This window comes from Barbus barbus (genome assembly GCF_936440315.1).
Source record: "Barbus barbus genome assembly, chromosome: 6".
Classification (NCBI taxonomy): Eukaryota; Metazoa; Chordata; class Actinopteri; order Cypriniformes; family Cyprinidae; genus Barbus; species Barbus barbus.
In genome coordinates this window covers 13,000,956-13,015,000 of record NC_136734.1, presented here as the reverse complement: position 1 = coordinate 13,015,000, position 14,045 = coordinate 13,000,956, and the positions used below count along the sequence as shown (strand labels likewise).

The 14,045-nt window shown below is 35.3% G+C and overlaps 1 protein-coding gene and 1 long non-coding RNA gene across 5 annotated transcripts in view; one reads left to right on the top strand and one right to left on the bottom strand.

Annotated features, from left to right (window-relative positions):
* LOC306870861 (uncharacterized protein) overlaps positions 1–13,978 on the top strand; it is a 33,154-nt gene extending 19,176 nt beyond the window's left edge. The window contains exons 1-12 of one of the 3 annotated variants that reach the window (XM_079418333.1): positions 2,077–2,457; positions 4,031–4,161; positions 4,475–4,590; positions 5,610–5,774; positions 6,064–6,242; positions 6,372–6,502; positions 6,597–6,702; positions 7,404–7,514; positions 7,609–7,740; positions 8,971–9,045; positions 9,132–9,246; positions 13,406–13,978. In XM_079418333.1, coding sequence (XP_079274459.1) covers positions 4,131–4,161; positions 4,475–4,590; positions 5,610–5,774; positions 6,064–6,242; positions 6,372–6,502; positions 6,597–6,702; positions 7,404–7,514; positions 7,609–7,740; positions 8,971–9,045; positions 9,132–9,246; positions 13,406–13,561 — 1,317 coding nt within the window. In that variant the 5' untranslated portion in view covers positions 2,077–2,457; positions 4,031–4,130 and the 3' untranslated portion in view covers positions 13,562–13,978. Of the gene's footprint in view, positions 1–2,076; positions 2,458–4,030; positions 4,162–4,474; positions 4,591–5,609; positions 5,775–6,063; positions 6,243–6,371; positions 6,503–6,596; positions 6,703–7,403; positions 7,515–7,608; positions 7,741–8,970; positions 9,046–9,131; positions 9,247–13,405 lie in introns of those variants that run through there. The other 2 variants (XM_079418332.1, XM_079418331.1) reach the window with 2 other exon arrangements.
* LOC306870868 overlaps positions 1–14,045 on the bottom strand; it is a 1,223,475-nt gene that overhangs the window by 543,212 nt on the left and 666,218 nt on the right. For both annotated transcript variants that reach the window (XR_013784292.1, XR_013784293.1), the window contains exon 2: positions 9,644–10,966. This is a non-coding gene — a long non-coding RNA (uncharacterized lncRNA). The remainder of the gene's footprint in view (positions 1–9,643; positions 10,967–14,045) is intronic.

Genomic DNA, 14,045 nt, shown 5'->3' with positions numbered 1-14,045 from the left:
TTCTTGCTTTGCTAGAAAATGAGAAAAGCAGGGTGGAAGGATGCCGACAGAGTACAAAATTACTAAAAGTCATGTGATTGGAGGGCTAAGAGTGGCAATTAAAATGAAATATAAGAATCAATTATCAGTTTATTCATTAACAAAAACTGTATTAAAAAATCAATTGACATATTCAAAAGTTTGGAGTCTGTAAGATTTGTTCCTGTCTTTTATGCTCTCCAAAGTATTTATTTGATTGAAATACAGTAAAAACAATTATATTGTAAAATATTATAACAATTTAAAATAACTGTTTTCTGTTTTAATATATTTTGTAAATGTCACTTATTCTTTTGATGCGTAACTGAATTTTCAGCATCCTTCAGTCTTCAATGTTACATGATCTTCAGAAATCATTCTCCAAAATATTCAGTTATCAATGTTGAAAACAATTGTTACTTAATATTTTAGTAGAAATTGGGATATGTTTTTTAAGATTCACTAATGAATAGAAAGTTCACAAGAACAGTTTTTAGTAAAAAAAAAATCTATATATATATTTTTTAAATTTGATCAGTTTAGTGCATCTTTGCTGATTTTTTATTTTTTTTTCAAACAAACAAACAAACAAAAATTATACTGACCCGGCAGTGAACGGTAGTGTAAATATTAAAATAAAACAATAAACCAACGAATAAATCCTGTCAGCTTTTTGGTTTAGCTGAATATAAGACATAGCATGACTACCCATGATTCATGTGGAAAGAACAGACTCTTTTAAATATGTCTATTTTTTTTGCCAGTTTGAAAATTGATTTTATTCACAAATTTTAATCAAAACATTTGATATCTTTTTAAAAATTTTGATTACATTAAGTAGCACTCCTAGACTGCCTGACCAATACTTTATTCAGTTCTACCAAAACTTTTGACAAAGGTGTTTTATTGTCATGATTTTATTTATTCTGTAATTTAGAAAAAGAAAAAAAAAATCAACTTGAAGAATTGTTGATTGTAAATTGTTACGCCCCATTCTTTTAGTGGCCATTGGTTCAGCAGTATGTGTTCTGAAAGAATAATAATAATAGGTATGTGCGTAATTGTTTGATGCTGTCATTAATTGTTCTTGCTTGCCTGGTGAACAAAGCATTGAATATTAAATTTGAGTTGTTTGCTATGTGTGATTTGTGAGAGATTTTGTTTGCTAAAACGTTAGATTAGATGTGTTAGGTCAAAGGAACTTCAAGAATAGCCCACAGTACACCAGACAGTAACACAGTAACAGCTATTCACTTTGGCACTTTCATGCATTAGTCAAACGCAGTTGTTCAATCCTGAAGCGTATTTGTAATAAAAACAATAAAATACACTTTAATTTATGGGAATTTATATATATTAATTTATATATTTAAATAAATAGCTGACCACAACATCTAAGTGATTTAGTATAAAACTGCAACTCTGCTTATTCAGATTTTTTTTTTATTGTATACATTTTTATATTTTTATTGGGTAATCTGTATTGCAAATAAAGAAAAATACAAAATGGCAACATTCATTAGTTTTAACTGTATTCAGACATGTGCCATATTAAAAAAGATTTAATAAAACATTTAGTTTTGCTTCCTCAGTTAGATTTCTGAAGGTTAAGCTCCTTCAGTCATTGACCTGGAAACAATAGATCACTTCATTTTTTTTTTTTTTCTTTTGGGAAAGGTTTCAAGCCTTGTTTTTGTACCCTTTTTATGCAAAGGGAAGTCACATTATAAAACAAGCATTTGTAAACAGAGTATGAAGGCAAAGGGTATGAGGTGAAAGGGTGAGGTCTACTGTGCAACCACTGGCTAACCACTAGACTAGACACTTTTTTTTTTTTTTTTTTTTTTTTTTTTTTTTGGGTTGTCTTTTTTTTTTCGTTGTTTTTTTTTTATTGATTTTGTTAGTGTAAACATCCATATTCATGAAAAACATGGTATCTAAGCTTCCCTCTTGCCTAAAATGCTTGTCCTCGTGACTTGGTTCTGGATGGCTTACTACGTTGATTAATTTGGTTTCTGTATGTTTTTTCTGTGTTGATTATGTGTGCATATCAGATGACTAGAGTGACCCAGGCTACACTACTACACTAGCCTGACTCAAGGCTTTGTTTTCCAAGCCACTATACCCGCCGGGGCCCACGCTGCCTTCAAGGGGGGAATGTGACCAGGAGCGTAGCTGCTGAACCTTCCGAGATGGACACCTTGTCTCTTTTTATTTTATTTTTTATTTTTTCATTTCCTTTTTTTATTTCTCTCACATGTTGTCCCTTTTTTTGCTTCTTAGAAGAGTTGCATATTCATTGTATTGTTTTTTTTTTTGTTTGTTTTTTTTTCCTGTCCCCTTGTCCCTCGTCCCCAATCCCACAGTTGCACCCCTTTGCCTGTCTTTGAATGCTGTCCAGGTTGACTTGCCGCCCAGTATTGGAGGGAAGTTTGAACGGTACAAGGGCAGCTCTTCCTGATATCTAATGCATTAAGATTTCCTCTCTCTCTTTCTCTCGCTCCTCTCCACTGATCTGCTCAGGGTTTTATTTAGAAAATTTATATATTCCTTCATTATTTAATATAACCACACAGTGCCTCACAAAAGTATTCAGACTCTTCACCAATTTTCTGTTTTTACTGAATTATAAGTACAAATTTTGTTTTTTTTTTCTCAAAGCACTAAATTGAATGTCAGGTTTTCTTAGAAAATATTCTTAAATGTCCTTAATTATGTATTATTATTTTCTTAGTTATTTATATAACTTATTTTTAATATTCTTGAAAAACGTTTAGTAGAAATGAGTGTTACATTTTGAGAACAGTATGTAGTTATCTTTAGTCGTTTGATGCTCAATTATAGCTGCTTATTCATTGATGGATTGAGATCAGGACTTTGTAAGTTTGTAAGCTAAAACAGGTTTTCTTGCAGTATTTTTAAATACATATTTTCTAGGGCTGCGTAATATCAATAAAATTGACATTGCAATAAGTGCGAATATAAAAATAGCAAAATTGCCATTTTAAATAAATGTGCTATGGGTTTTGGAGTGAAGCGCAGGACTGTGTTCATTTACTTGTGTGGAGCTTGATGATTCTAGGCCTAATAGTTTTAACATTTGTAAATTTATAAATAATAGCATTGTAATTTTACAGACATGCTATGAAATCAAGTTTTAATATTTGTTTTTGAAACGTATTGCAAAGTATTAGATTTTTTTATTATTACATTATAATAGCATTAATGCAAAATCATTGTGTGTGTGTGTGTGTGTGTGTGTGTGTGTGTGTGTGTATGTATATTTGTAGTCAGTGTGGCATGAGAAGACTCGGGGAAACACTTTAATGTAAAAAAAAAAAAAAACATAGTTTGATTAACTGCTCCCCTACAAAAACCCAGTCATTCTAGAATTATTCATTATTTTCAAATTGAGCTATTCAAGTCATTTGGTGAAAATTATATATATAACTGAAAAACAAAATATTGCAATATCAGTTTATTCCAATATCGCGCAGGCCTAATATTTTCTAACAGTGCTCGTGTAGGATCTGTAATTCAGTAAAATGACAGAGTTGCTAGTAAAGAGTATTTAGAATTGCTTATTTTTGCAAGGCACTTTTGTTAAATTCACTGTAATTACAAGAAATAAAAGCGTTCTTCTTAAAAAGCTCACAACATTGCACATGTTTAATTCCGTTGCATGGTTTTGGGGAACATTGTCTTTAGAGTAGTAGCGAAGTGGCTAAAAGTCACTTTTGAGGTTCTAATATTAGTTCATAACTTAACACAAAAGCACAGATATACCAAGCAACAGTTAGTTTACCCACTTTTAGTTTAGCACTGTAAGCACAAAGCATGCGTATATACTGTATGTTGTACCAACATTGGCTGAAACGTATTTGGAATAATGATTTGTTGTTAACTTTACTGTGAAGGCAATACTTTTTAGGGGAGACAGATTGAGGGGGGATTTCTCAAAGACACTTAAAATGTTCTTCTTTTCTGTATCTGATGTTCTATGTGCTATTAGTGTGATGCAGCCAACATGAACGGTTGTCTTGTGTTGCACACCCTTTCCAACACTGCGACACGATCGCCCCAGGGAGAAAAGCGCCCATGCTTGATATCGTATGGTTCATGACCAATATGTTTCCAGTACAGGTGACCTATACTACAAAGTGTTAACTCATTCTCTACATGTTCTGATCTTTTTTTAAAAGAGAGAAAAGGACAAATCACAATGTTCTTTTCTCTGTTTTTGTGCAAAAGTCATCCTGTTTACAGTATGTCTTGTGTTGATAGTAAAAAGAGAGTAGCTATGCTAGTTCAGATTGTTCATGGTCGGGGTTGGAGATGCTTAGGGTGGGTGTTAGAGCGCTAGGCTGTTGGAGGACACTCTGAATCTTGGGTCGTAGGTGAAGCAGCTGGAGACATCTCCATTGGCCTCTCTAATGCCGGTGCTCTTGTTCTTCAGGAAAAATCCCTGAAGAGGCAAAGGCGCTCTCGCTTTTGGCCCCCGCCGCGCCAGTGGCCAGCCTGATGAGCGGTGGAGGACTTCTGCCCATTCCTAGCCCCGCTACACTACAGAATGTAAAAATCTCGCAAATTAAGGCTGGAATATACTACACTGCTTTTTGCCAGGGTTTTGCCCAGATTTGCAGTTTGGAGGAGCCAGTGGTAGTTGGTAAAAGGCAGCAGGTTTGCAGATTTTGTGCAGTCGGAGTTAACACTTTTCACAGAAAGTCAACATACAAGTGTGTGATGGGCAACGGATGTTTTTTTTAGCATGAGATTGATTCCATCCAGTCACAGAATGTTTAAAAATTGATTTTTTTTCTTTCTTTCTTTTTTTTTTTGAACACATATGTGACCCTGGACCACAAAACCAGTCTTAAGTAGCACGGGTATATTTGTACCAATAGCCAAAAATACATTGTATGAGTCAAAATTATTGATTTTTCTTTTGTGCCAAAAATCATTAGGATATTAAGTAAAGATCCATGATTTCATGTTCCATGAAAATGTTTTATAAATTCACTACCGTAAATATATCAAAACTTAATTTTTAATTAGTAATATGCATTGCTAAGGACTTCATTTGGACAACTTTAAAGGCGATTTTCTCAATATTTAGATTTTTTTGCACCCTCAGATTCCAGATTTTCAAATATTTGGCCAAGAATTCTCGGCGAAACATTGTCCTATCCTAACAAACCATACACAATGGAAAGCTTATTTATTCAGCTTTCAGATGATGTATAACTCTCATTTTTAAAAAAATGACCCTAATTACTGGTTTTGTGGTCCACGGTCACATACCGTTTTTATGTCTCACATCAGGCCTCCTATTAATGAGGCTTGTGTTTCTGAATGAATTTCCATGAAAGAGTCTGGTAGTGTATGATGACAAGTTTTTCATTTTCAAAGTTGTCAAGTGTGTCATTCCTAGTGTTTTAAATTCTTTTCAGACTTAAAAGTTGTGTAGTGTATTCCAGCCTTTTCTGAATTATGAAAAAATATCACCTACATCATAGCTGCATGCTACAGATTTACTGTATTTTATATTGATTGTCAGTTGTCACTAAAGTCTTATATTTGTTGGCGGACAGCGTGGTCTTCCTTTAGCTAATCTGGGGGTCCTGAAGTCTAATTTGGACACATCTGTGGCAGCTCTAAATGCAATTGCTTCACAGCCTCCGCTCATGGGAAATGTAGATCCCTCTAAAATTGATGAGATCAGGAGAACGGTGTATGTCGGCAATTTGAATTCACAGGTATGTGAACATGAGTTTAATTAATTTAAAGGCTATTTGCAAGTGCAGATCATGTTAGAAACTATTTGCACCTAAGTGTATTTGTAGTACATTATAAAACAGTATGCTGAAATAATCAAGATGTCATTGAAGGTTCAAGAATGAAGGTCCAAGTCACTCCAACATAATTGCTATTACCACTACATGACAAATGCCTAGAAAACTGAATTAAAGTGGGCATAAAAAATGACACAAGATTCGCTTTTGTCTTTCAAGCACACATTGTACTTGTTTTGTCAATGTCCTATAGACCACCACAGCAGAGCAGCTCCTCAAGTTCTTCAAGCAAGTGGGAGATGTTAAGTTCGTCAGAATGGCAGGAGATGAAACCCAGCCTACACGTTTTGCTTTTGTGGAGTTTGCTGATCAGGAATCTGTGACACGAGCACTTACATTTAATGGAGTCATGTTTGGCGACAGACCACTAAAGTGAGTGTTCTTTTTTGAGCAAACGACTCTTCTGAATAATCTAGTTTTCTTTAATACAAGATTTTCAGTGCCTCCTTTTTTATCTATGTGCTAGCATTACCTAGTTTAATAGTTATTCAACTTTTTTAGGATTAACCACTCCAATAATGCCATAGTGAAGCCTCCAGAGCTCACACCTCAAGCTGCGGCCAAAGAGCTGGAGGATGTGATGAAGAAAGTCAGAGAGGCTCAGTGCACCATTGCTGCAACTATCGAGCCAGGTGTGTCCTCTCTAGCCTGGACACACACAAACAGAGTGAGGCTTTCTCAAAATGTTTTTTTTTAATTGATGGAAGTTTTGATTGTTTCTTCCAGAAAATAAAAATCGTTCATCCAGTAGATCTAGACATTCCAGAAGGTCCAGATCTCACTCTCGCTCCCCATCACACTCACGACGAAAGCGATCCAGATCCAGGCACAGGTAAATTACACACATCCTTAAACATGCTTTCCATGTTAACTCATGCGAGCTTAAGAGCTTGCTAAGCTACAGGCTACTCACAGTTAAGTAGATAATCAAGCTAACCTTTTGAAAAAGTAATTAGCTACAGAAGTTATACAAGATGCACTTATAAAAACCAACATGCTACTAACAATGTATGTCATTATATTTGATTTCCTTCATGTGAATTTGAATGAACATCTGGAAGTAGTATAGCATAGACATTTCAATATAAGAGTCCTGGTGTATTTCAGCTTGTCTATTATTAAAATAACTATATTGTGCAAAAAAAATTTCCTCTGTGATTATTGGTGTTTTGCACCAACTTCTAATTTGGATGCACTGATAAATTGGTACATAAACCAATTTCAATACACTTTGAATCAAGACATGTTACCCCGTTTTGCTTATATAAGTCCTCATTGAAAATATGCCCCAGCCTGTTTAGTTTATTCTGTATCAACAGACAAATTTTATTTTATTGGTTCAGATTTTCTAAAAATGCAAAAAGTGGTAAATTAGATTTTAAAATTTCTCCAGATGCTCTGTATTAAATAACTTGAGCTTTGCTTGTTAGATATGTTCGGACATAAATTCCCCAATTTTTTTTTCTGTTAGCATGTAACAATGTTTACTGTAGCAATGGAAAAATAACTTATTTCATCAATGATGTTTTAAAGAGGACGCCTGTCCCAAAGATCACGACAGAAGGTGAACGACTCCCGTGGGTCCCATAAGAAGCGCTCACGTTCCCGAGAAAGGAAACACAGCCGAAGTCGATCTCATTCTAGGTTAACCTGCACCACCATATCGGCCTCTTTACACTCATATTCTGTTTTTGTCTGACAAAGGACATTTCAGACCAGTGTTGTCACTTATACCCAGGGGCCGAAGGAAGGACAAAGACGGCAAAGTAAGGAAGGATGATGACTGGGAAGAAAAGAGGCCACGGGGCAAAAAGGAAAGGATGCCTCCTAAAGGCTACAGTGGCTCTAGTCGTTCCCGCAGCATAAGCAGGTCAGAAGAAAGTGTCCGTATTGAACCTGAAACTAAGTTTGCATGCTCAAAATATCACCTAAAAAGAAGAATATGTAAATAAACATTTAGTGAGGTTTAACAATTAAAAAAAAGTTAATGAAATAAGAATAAAAAACCTTTACAGTATAAGTAAAAAGAGTTAGCTGCTAATATAATAAATATGTTTTTAACAAAAATGATAAAATAAAACAAAGTGAAGTGTGGGAATCATGAAGTGACCAAAGTAGTAAACAATGAAACTGACTTATATTTGACTGGCCACCCTTAGAGTTTTTCTAAGATATTCTGTAAAAATGAGTCTTATAATACAATTTTATATTAATGTATAAATTTAGTTGGAAGGATAAATTTTACTAATCTCACATTTTTTCTGAAATTAACCATGATTAATCCCACCTAGCATTACAGTTTTTAAATATACTATTAAATTGCAATAATTTCACATTCAATCTTCAAATTGATGTAAAACAACATAAAGTATAGTTTTATAGACAGTATATTTTTAATATTTGTTTAATGGCATCTTTTTTTATGACTTTAGGTGAATATCACTGATACCAATAGTACTGTCTCTATGAAGTTTTTTCCTAAAATTTCACCATTGACTATAGCCGTTCAACATTACAGTATAATTGAGAGCTATTAATTTTAACATTTATAAGACTTTTTAAAAATAACAACTTTTAATTTAAGTGAATTTAAAACAATTCTTCGTATAAACCCATTATAATAAATGTCATATTTAGGATCTGACACACATGCTCGTAGTTTCATTCACGTTTTAATATGAAATATAACGGCTGACAAGGACAGGAAAATGAGTTTTTACTGATATATGGCCTGACAACATCTCATCTGACTGCAGTTCACTGTTGTTCTATTGAATCTCCTTGTCACTTGTACCGTTTCCGTGCTCGTTTGACTAGCGCCTGGCGCTGAGGTGGAGTTGGTGTCTGAAAAGTCTCCTGTTTGATGTGTTCATAAAGACTTTCTGCGTCTAAATAAACGCAATTCTTGTCAAGAAAAACGAGACGGCAGTTGTGAGTAGGGTGGCCAAACCAAGCTCCACACCTGCGTTAAATATTTTTAATATCGTTAAACTGGAAAAAGTAATCACCTGCATTAACACACTAATTTTGACAGCACTAATTTTTTTTAGAAGTTAGCTTGTGTTTAGATAAAGATATTTTTTTCCCCTTTATCTCTCAGAGGCCAAAAGAAAAGAAGCAGATCTCAATCCAGGTCACCAAGGCGGAAAGCAAGAACGCCATCGCCGTCTAAAAGGTTTACTGTGTGTGATGATTTGTGTCTGACATTATTGTTTGATCAGACTCATTATTAAAATCTTAATCTCTTCTGTATATTTTCAGAGGCAAGAAAGATAAAAAGAGGGATAAAGGACGGGACAGTAGCAGGGAAAGGACAGAGCGCTCAATGTCCAGGAGGAAAAGCAGGGATTATGAACATAAAGCTAAACCATCATTGGTGTGTCCAATTTATATTTCAAACACACATCTCATTTACATTTACACATTCAGTTTCATTTATGAAACACAAGCAAAATTAAGTTGTATTGGTGATTTGGTGCAGTAATTTTGGTCTGAGGTTATGTAAATTAACGCCAACACAAATACTCTGTGACTTATAATGTTAATAGAGCCATGTAAGTGCAGTGATTTATTCATATTGTTGTTTATTCATAGGGAAGTTGTGGGTGGCCTAATGGTTTCTATGGAATTGTAGGTGGAGGGAGTGAATGTCCAGCGCTCCCTCCACCCTCAATACCACAGCTGAGGTGCCCTTGAGCAAGGCACCGAAAGCCCAACTGCTCCCCGGACGCCGCAGCATAAATGGCTGCCCACTGCTCCGGGTGTGTGTTCACGGTGCAGGGCTCCAAACTGCGACTAAAATGGTCGCATTTGCGACCAAAAATATTAATTTGCGAGTGAAGTTTTTGCTGAGGTCGCCACTGGCGACTATATAATTTGCATGAAAGGACTTTTTTCCCGATTGTTTTGCGCTCACATCTTTTGTTATGTTCACGTATTAAACTTACATAAGACGATGTGCATCAAAGTTTTACTGAAAAGAGTTTCAAACAGTCCTCGTCTCTGCCGCACACAGTCTGCTGAACGCAGTGAGAGAGACCTGAAAGGGCCTGTTTACACCTGCTCACTTCATGCATTTTCTCTGATCGGATATCTATATGATTTGTTAAAACGTTTCCCCATTTACACTTGGCCACATAAATGTGTCTTCACAAAACGGATATAAATCCGTTCTTCAATTCCTGCTTCATATGCAAATATAACGGAGTTCACGTCAATGAAAGCAATGGATAATTTTATTAATTATCAGCTAATTTCAATATCAAGAGAGCGCGCGGCATCAGCACTGGAAAGATAGGCTAGTCTCGCTACTTTTAATGAAGAAGATTGTGTGTTGAGCGTCTGCGGCTTACTTTCAGGTTCATTCAGTTTGCACGTCGCTTGCTGAAGAAATACTCCGCTACTCATCCGCGGTGATGCTTGTTGCATTGCGCTGTCATATCTGACTATAACATGCCATATAGCCTATAAAACGCTCTCACACGTCTATTATTTTAATATTATGGGAGGAGTAAAATTACCATATGTGGTTTCAACAACCAGATGCATTTACACTTGTCCGGTCGATCTTCTTATCGAGATCTTAGTCTATATGCTGTGTTCTGTTAATGCATGGACTTCCTGTTATTTGAAGCGCACTTGCCATCCAGTAATCGCAAAAAGCTTTGTGCTGTCTTACTTTTTAATAAACAAAGTATCAGCTTTAAAATGCTACGAAATTCAAATGATGCGGTTTGGGTGCTCTTTAATGCGGACGACAAGCGCACACTTTCGGTAATATAAACACCAGTACCCCGCGTCCACACGGTCCGTGTATGCGTCCGGATCGCGCGAGCGGAAAGTATCGCACTTAATGCTCAGGCGCGATCTCTTTAGCACCTCAGTTAAAGCAGCAAGTGAACCCATTATATATTTCGATTTACTACTATAGTATGAAATGAACATGATCAAAAGGTAGGCAATAAGAAAGCCTATAGTACAACTTACTGAAATGTTTTATGTAAAAGCTCATTGTTTCAAACTGAGGAAATGTATAAAGCTTGTAAACATTGCATTGTAATACATTTACCTCAGAATAACCACTCAGTGTCCATAAACTCATCAGTCAGCTAGAAAAATAACTATAAAGAGGAGCGTTTTGCTATATTTATGCACTGTTGCATATTAATATTTTTACTTATTGTGTTGTACATGATTCAACTCCTCCTATAAAATTGCATTTTACTAATGAAGAAAAACAGACTGAATGTGTGAAAGACGTGACAACATTTATAGGATGCACTGCACTCAGTTGCCAAGTGATGCTTATGGTCCATGATATTGGTACAGATTCTGTGTAACGAACAATTCTTTGTGACTGTACATTTCAAGTTGTAAAAGACATTTAATTCACACTTTAAGTGAACCTTAGTCCCCCGGTCGACCTGATCATCTACAAGATGGATTAAAATGCTGATAAAGCCTAGAAAAGATAAGACATAAACACATGACAAAATTATTGAAATGTTAAAATAGGGGGGAAAAATAAAATGATAATAATAAAATAAACCACTTTTATTCTGTGGCACCTAAAAAAATAATTTGGCTTTAAAAAAGTAAATAGTTTTTCTTTTATAGGAGCCAATGGCTCCTTACTCGATTTTTTTGTCTGGAGCCCTGCGGTGTGTGTGTGTTCACTGCTGTGTGTGTGCACTTTGGATGGGTTAAATGCAGAGCACGAATTCCGAGTATGGGTCACCATACTTGGCCGTATGTCATGTCACTTTCACTTTTTTTCATGAAACTACGCCATTACCAGGTACAGCTAATCTCTGGAGGCGTGTGAACTGACGGTTAGAGCAGTGTGGTGCTAATCAGATTGTGGGTTTGGTTATGGGAGAACAATTAGGGTCAATAATTTCTTATGTATTCAGCTTGCTGGATTACTAACCAGTTTGCATTGATACTATTATATTGTATTGCTATTATATTTGAATGCTGAAGTGATAAATGAAAACTCTATACCTCTAATGCTCATGTTGAGGGACTCATCGCTCCCCGTGCATCTCAAAGATGATGAGCGTGTTTAGTTTAAATAATTTGCACAACATGTAGCTGAGCTGTATCTCAGAGTGCTGCTCTTGTTTTTACAGATAAGAAACAGGTGATCACAGCTGATCCTCTCAAAGATCAACTTTGTCTTTTTTTCTCCAGTCTACCTCTGATAACCATCAATATGACTGTTATAACTGTAAAATTTCCCCCAAATCTTACATATTTCTGACGAAGTGTGAACTGTTCTACAGGTTTTTTTCCTTTGTGACATTTTTGCCATTTGAAAAAAACACTTTTGACATTGTACATCAAAACTTCAGTCTGAAAATGAATACATCAGTTACAGAGTCTAAAAATCAATCATACCTAGTGTAGTGTTTTACTAGCTTTATATGCATTTATGTGACTTGTTTATAATTTAATTATTTATAAATTATGTATAAATGTGATTTATCACGTGATTAATTTGCATTGGCCAATAATTGACTTGAAATGCAAGAAATTATGATTTGATGAAGTACTGAACAATATTATAATATATATTCAAAACTTTACAGTAAGATTTATTTTATTTAGTTTGGTCAGTAAGATTTATGATTTATTTTTAAAAAGGCTCATGTTCACCAAGGCTACATTTAATTGATCAAAAATAAATACAGTAATATAAGTAGGTAAAACAGTAATATTGTGAAATATTATTACAGTTTTGTATTTTAAAATGCAGCATATTCCTGTGATGGCAAAGCTGACTTTTCAGCAGCCATTAAACCAGCATTCAGTGTCATATGATCCTTCAGAAATGATTCTAATATGCTTATCAGCAATGTTGAAAAGATCTGCTTCTTGAGATATTTTTGTGGAAACCATGCTACTTTTTTCAGGATTCTTTGATGAACAGAAAAAAAAACAACATTTATGTGAAATAGAAATCTGTTGTAACATTCTAAATGTCTTTGCTGTCACTTTTGATCATTTGAATGCATTGCTGTAGAAAATCCCCTATGCGCCTGACCTAGGTTTACCTGTGGGCATCTACTGGCGACACCCGAAGCGTCAACATTTACAAAGTTTATACTGTAGCCAGCGCGTTTACTGGCAACACACTACTGAGTCAGACACTATTTTGAACACTATCACTCAGGACTAAGATCTTTAGTGGTCCACTAACCTGCTGCGCAGCAGAAACCAGACAGTGCCTTTGAATATGAAAATCCAGTGAATCCCCCCACCAAAAAGAACACATTTTGCTGAAATATAATTGGTTCTTCATATGTGCAATTCAGCAAACCTCCTCTCTGTTACTGGCAAAACAAATTTGGTGTTTGATTACTTCAGCTTCATGTCATGGATTGTAGCTATGTTTATATTCAGACAGACGTCTAGACACCTTGTCACTGTGCAACCTTTATTGCAACTTTAACCTAAGTGTTGAGGATATTGGATGCTCTCAGTCAGATTTACTCTTGTGTATCCTTTCCTGACTCAAGGTTTGATTTTTGCAGATGGAGAGGGTCTACGAGCAGGCGGACCACGAGTATGACAGTGACATGGATGAGTCGGGTTCTGTGGGTAGTGACGACAGATCTCCTCAAGCTCATCTCAATGGCAGCTATAGGAGCATTTACGCCGAGGAGGATGAGCTCTCTGCAGCTGAGTGATTCTCGTGTACCCATAATGCCAAGAACAGTGATGTTGTCTGGAGATCACAGCATCATGTATCATACTCTAACAGCTGTCAGTCCTTTTGAAGTGCTTTCTCTTGCGTCCATTGCTGTGTTATTGTAGGCTTCTGAAAACATTTTCTACTGCTGTGAATATGCTACTTGTCATATGATATTCATATGGATGAAAATGTAAAGTTTTGGATAGATCTTTATTGTGCTGAGAGATACGGTGTATATTGAATGAAGGTGTGCTTGTGTTGAGGTCACTTTTTTAATCAGTTTTGCATTTGTTTTCTTTGCATGTAACTTTGTGTTTACATTATTGTGGGAAGATGCTTTTTTTGGTCCATCTTACTAAAACAAGCCATTATTAGTGGGAATCTAAAAAAAAAAAAAAAAAAGTTATATTTTAGCCCAAAATCAAAATAACACATTTTGCATAGACAATAATGCATATTTTTAGTTTTTCATTTTTCTT